General features: G+C 28.4%; 1 protein-coding gene across 1 annotated transcript; it reads right to left on the bottom strand.

The window, feature by feature from the left end:
• Positions 1-214: 214 nt before the first annotated feature.
• Positions 215-5,130, bottom strand: SBI1 (Leucine carboxyl methyltransferase). Its single transcript, XM_079086939.1, has 13 exons — positions 4,979-5,130; positions 4,375-4,463; positions 4,146-4,285; positions 3,834-3,881; positions 3,676-3,757; positions 3,458-3,557; positions 2,052-2,172; positions 1,701-1,748; positions 1,226-1,309; positions 976-1,040; positions 817-868; positions 621-659; positions 215-523 (listed from the first exon to the last, which is right to left on the bottom strand). The coding sequence occupies exons 1-13, from the start codon at positions 5,056-5,058 to the stop codon at positions 461-463; spliced, it is 1,011 nt and encodes a 336-aa protein (XP_078943065.1). The 5' UTR covers positions 5,059-5,130; the 3' UTR covers positions 215-460.
• Between the last annotated feature and the right edge of the window lie 283 nt (positions 5,131-5,413).

The raw sequence follows: 5,413 nt of genomic DNA, 5'->3' as shown, positions 1-5,413 counted from the left end.
AAACCCGTTGGGCTTCTCCAAATTAGTGGGCTCATTATCATGTTCTTTATCAGTAATGAGTTTTGTTAATAATTATTTATTATTCAGAATTAAGTAATCTATTTATATATAAAAAAAAATCTATAAAAGTATTTTTAAGAAAAAAAAAAGTTTTCACGTGCACAGTGTACTCCGAGGACCACAAAGAAAATATAGAATATAAAGGACCAACAAGTTAACAAACCCACGTGAAAAGTCATTTTCACCCCTGAAAACCTAAACCAAATAGGGAACAAGCAATCTTTTCTTGGAAGATTCAACCAAAACATTCAACGAACCACACACATCAAGCTTTCCCATTTAGGAACATTCATAGTATTTGGTTTACCACGTGCCAGTCACGTGACCCACCCTGTGTCTAATCCACTAATTTCAAAATCTTGATTATACAACATCAACAAAGCACATGGCTTTTCAGTTTTCATGGAGATACAGCTGCAATCACCGATTGATCTTTCGGAAAACCAAAATTCTCAAACATTCCCTGAAATAAAAATCAAAAAAATAAAATAATAAAATAAAATAAAAAGTTATTTCTGTCAAATTCAAAGTTTTATAATATAATATATGAAAAAACATACCATGGCATCGTTGATTGCAATAGTCACACAATAATGCTCCTGAAAAAAATCATCAATGTTAGTTTGACTTTCAAAAGTCAAACACAATGAAAGAAGTAGACTTCTATAATATAATGAGATATGATGTAAATGGCACAATACAAAAAAGATATTTGTTTTTTTTTTTAATTTAAAAATTAAAATTTAACAAACTTGCCTGCATCATGTACCATTCTTCAAACTCATCAAACAATTCCAATCGTTCAATCCTAATTAACCAAAAAAATAAGAAACCAAAAACCAAAAAAGCTTCTTAAAACATTCACAATTTAAACACATTTAAAAAAAAAATATAAAGATAAAAAAAACCAAATACCTTTGACGTTCTTGAGGATCAATGAAGCTTGTATAGATCTTCAACATATCCCAAGCATCAGCTCTCTAAAACTCATCATAGCAACATACTTTTATCTTATTACTTAATACAAAAGAAAGCATCAAAAGTAAAGGGTAAATGCAAGAAATAGCAATATACTTTCATTTATTTGTTTATTATATTTATAGAATAAACAGATTTAATGAAAGTACATTGCTATTTCTTGCATTTAACCCTTAAAAAAAAATACCTGCCAACCACGTTCAAGGAAAAGTTTTTCCTTATCATTCAATGTTGGTGTATCATAAATACCCAATAATCCACACCCTCGACTCTTAAGAAAGATAAATTCACATCAAGATAGTGTTAGAAGGGTAAAATGGTCATTTACTCACATTCAAACAAATTATTCAATCCAACAAAGAAACAGTCAATATTTGTGTATACAACACTTACTCCCTTAGAGACATCGTTTACCTATTCAACACTTTAACTTAATGCATAAAGAATGACTTAAAAGAGAAAGTTGGAGAAACGAGACTTTTCCTATAAAGTCCTAACTTTTTTACAAATTACAAATTTGCCCTCAGCTTTTCCTTCCATTCCCCAAAGTGTGTCATGATTGTTATAAAGTTTATTGTAGTTAACAACTTTCTTTTGAACTATCTGCCTGTTTAAAAGTTTAATTTTTCTTTTTATAGGACAAAAAATAGCATCCAAATTACCTCCAAATTTCTGATCATTTGCTGCCCAAAAGCATCATGAGGAAGAATCTGTTTTACAGGAAAATAAAATATGATAAAACATATAAAAAGCATATATATATATATATATATATATATATATATATATATATATATATATATATATATATATTATTAAAAAGCTAAGAAAACCTAATTTACTAAGTTAACAAAAAAATTATATTTCACAACATAAGTTAAGAACAGAAGAAGATACTATTCACGTCTAAAATTCTCGTTTTTGTGAACATTTCAAGCTAAATTTACTTATTCCATAAAAAAATATTGAACTTTTTTGAAAAGAGTTATTGAAGGGTATTTTAGTCAAAATACCTGCTCATATAAGAAGAATATTGATGTGGAAAATGTTTTTGAAGCCCATTGAACAATAGCACGACTTGATTCAGGATCCAAGTATATTAACACACATTCTGCAATTATAAATGTTGGCAAGCTGATGCTAACATTAGTAGCATTAAAGCTTAAATTTAAAATTAACAAAACAATTATACCTCCTTCCCTATATTTTAACAATAGGGTTAATCTCATAAAAGACCTTATATTTTTTTCTTTTTTTCCGATCTGGCCCTTTTAGTCATTTTTCTCTAAAAAAAGTTGTAAAATGTGGTGAGGGTTTTTTTCAGGAAAAACTAAAAAAGTTGAGGATTTATTTGGAAACATTAAGAAATTTGAAGGTTGAGGGTTTTTTTTGGAAAAAAAAAAAAAAGACAAAGTTAAGGGCTTTTTCGGAAAAAATGAATAAAATACAAGGTCTTTTTCAGGCAAAAAAAAACTTGAGGTTTAATCTGGAAAAAACACAAAATATAAAGTCTTTTATGAGATTAACCCTTTTTTTTCCGAAAAAACTTGTAAACTTCTTTTGGAAAAAAATAAAATAGTTGAGGGTTTTTTCGGAAACAGTTAAGAAGGTTGAGGGGTTTTTTTGGAAAAAAAGACAGTTGAGTGTTTTTTTTGGAAAAAAATGAAAAAATACAAGGTCTTTTAAAGGAAAAAATAAAGTTGAGGTTTAATCCGGAAGAAACACAAAATATAAGGTCTATATGAGGTTAACCCTGAAAAATATACAATCTCACTTTTTGGGACATTTGATTCTTTTTTGCAAAATATCCAACATAAATTATCTATTAATTAAGGTGATCAACAATGATATACACATCTTCAATCTACAAAAAAATAGTCTATAACTTATGACTAATTGTCGAAAATACCCTTTGAAAATGACAAAAAAAAAAATCTTGTAGACAGAATGGAATGCATTTTATATGAATTTCTTATATTATATGTAAAATGTACGCACAATGCATAATTTAAAATCCTACTCTATACATTATTTTAATTATAATCAACAAACTTTTATTTTCAAATGTAACGAAATTGAAAGATAACAGAGGCTCATTAAAACCCAAATAAGTAATAAAAAAAGATAATTTTTAGCTATTATTCAAAGATAAAATGTTAATTTAACCAAAATAATGAATTTTTTCAAAAAGATTTGTGATGTTAAAATTACACAAATAAAATTGGGTTACATTGAAAATTTTCATTACATTCCATGATAATTTTAGAAAAAAAAATGAAATTTAAAAAAACAAGAAGGGATCACATTCCTTCAGGAATGGTTCATTCCATTCCATTGATCAAAACAAACAGTTTTTTTCTTAATTCCATTCCTTCCTTCCCTGATTCCATTATACTAAACACTATGATTTAGCACATACCTCGGATCCATATGAGCTGATATGAGTTCATTTAAGCTTTCTACATCTCTCAAATCAATAGGTAGAAGTTTGTAATTATCACTAATTACTTCTCCTTTTTCTGCACAAATTATTGCAAATCCCATCTTCATATATATTTTTTATTATCATCTTTAAACATTATTCAATAAAGAAAGCATTTGTAGATTGAAGAACTATTAAAAGGGAGTTGCATTTACCTCGACAAATCGAGGCTGATTCACTGATTTTTTCCCTTAATTGAGCAAAAGTTTCAATAATTGTTGCTTTTTTACAAGTTACCTATATTAATTGGAAGTTTTTTAATCCATAAATAAACAAATAATAAAGTTAGAAAATTAGTTTTTCAATTTCTCACCTCCTTGAAATCTAGTTCAACGTATAAATGTGGCGCCTTTCCTTCATCCTGCAAGTGATTTAAATTTAAATAAAGAAGAATAGTAATACAACTTTTTAAACCAAAAAGAGTTAGTTTTGATTTTGAAACAAATATCTAAAAAAACGTTTCAAACCACAACTGAAAGGACTAAACTACCCTCAACATTACTTAGTACTATGTTGTATCAAACCATTCAAGTAAATCATAAAAAAGCAACAGAATATTCCTCAAAAATACAACAGGAAGATATGTAAATCATTTAAACAAAAGGTGTATGTAGTAATGAGAAACCTGCAACTGAAAGTATGTTGTATCAAAACCAGCTCCCAATGATAAAATCTGCTTCTTCACATGATATTCATTTGATTTTGTCTCACAATTCAGAAATTGATTCAGAATCTTCCGGAAAGTTGACCAACGAGCAAAGTAACCTACAGAGTCAAAGGAATAAAAAACAACCATTTCAACACTGACTAATGTAAGCTCTAGTTTATGATAATATAATAAGAGAAAAGCATACCACGATTTATAATTGGAGATCTTCTCACAGGCCTCCTTACAAACAAATGTACATAGTCATCTTTGATATATTTTTTCTTCACACAAGACCTTCAGCCATCCATAGAATACAATTAATGTTATCTTCCAAAAATGTATAAACTGGATGTTTTACAAATGTAACTCACAAATGATGCTTAATATAGAAGGGATTGAGTATTTTTAACAAAAGGCATTGAATTTCATGGGTTTTAGGAAAGAATGTTGAATTCCATAGTCAAAGGATTAGATTTCCATACTCATTTGCAACCACATGTGGGATTGGTATGGAACTGAATTCCGATTCCGGTCACATCCCATGGAATATGGTGAGCCAATAGCCGATTGAACAACGTTTCGAATCATCATACTTGTATGTATAAAATTTCGCAAAAAATGGGTTTAGATCGAAACATTTCGACATTTACCATTTCAATCGGTGCCCGGTATTCGAACATGTGATAAAACCTAATCCAAAATCAATCTCAATTTGAGGTTTACTTCGGGAACCCTATTATTTACAGCATAGGGGAATACCTAAATGAAATGGGATGAAATTTAGGGAAAATGATATGCGATTAACATACAATTTGCTGGCGGAAGCATCGTCATTTGTAGCTTGAACAGCTGCTCTGTTGCTACGCGAATCTCCCATGGATTTCTCCATCTTCTTCTCTTGTCCAAGATTCGTTGCCGTAGTTGAAAAAAACAGAAATTTCTTGTTGTTTATACGATAAGATATTCCTTCAAATTGACGCTATTTATAACTACATTGTTATTTAGGCATTAATCATAAATTAATAATCTGACTAATGTGAATTTCAAATTATTAAAAAAAAAATTATTTTTAGCAAAAAATAACCATTCTGTTCGAAATCACATTTCGAAAAAACATTTTATTCTGATAAAAAAAATACATTTCGCAATGATAAAAAATACATTTTCGATTTCGAACTAAAATTTTGGATTTTAGAAAACAAAAAAAATCTAGAATTTCAAAAACAAGTCCGAAATCTAATTAA

This window comes from Lactuca virosa, chromosome 3 (genome assembly GCF_052849685.1).
Source record: "Lactuca virosa cultivar CGN04683 chromosome 3, Lactuca_virosa_CGN04683_v6, whole genome shotgun sequence".
Taxonomy (NCBI): domain Eukaryota; kingdom Viridiplantae; phylum Streptophyta; class Magnoliopsida; order Asterales; family Asteraceae; genus Lactuca; species Lactuca virosa.
This window is presented reverse-complemented; position numbering and strand designations above follow the sequence as displayed.

Excerpts from the sequence above, each read along its gene's own strand:
- SBI1 (XM_079086939.1), bottom strand. The coding sequence starts at position 5,058 with ATGGAGAAATCCATGGGAGATTCGCGTAGCAACAGAGCAGCTGTTCAA. Across the intron at positions 3,758-3,833 it reads TTGAACTAGATTTCAAGGAG|GTAACTTGTAAAAAAGCAAC; the intron begins GTGAGAAATTGA and ends CAATTAATATAG. Across the intron at positions 1,310-1,700 it reads AAATGATCAGAAATTTGGAG|AGTCGAGGGTGTGGATTATT; the intron begins GTAATTTGGATG and ends ATCTTTCTTAAG.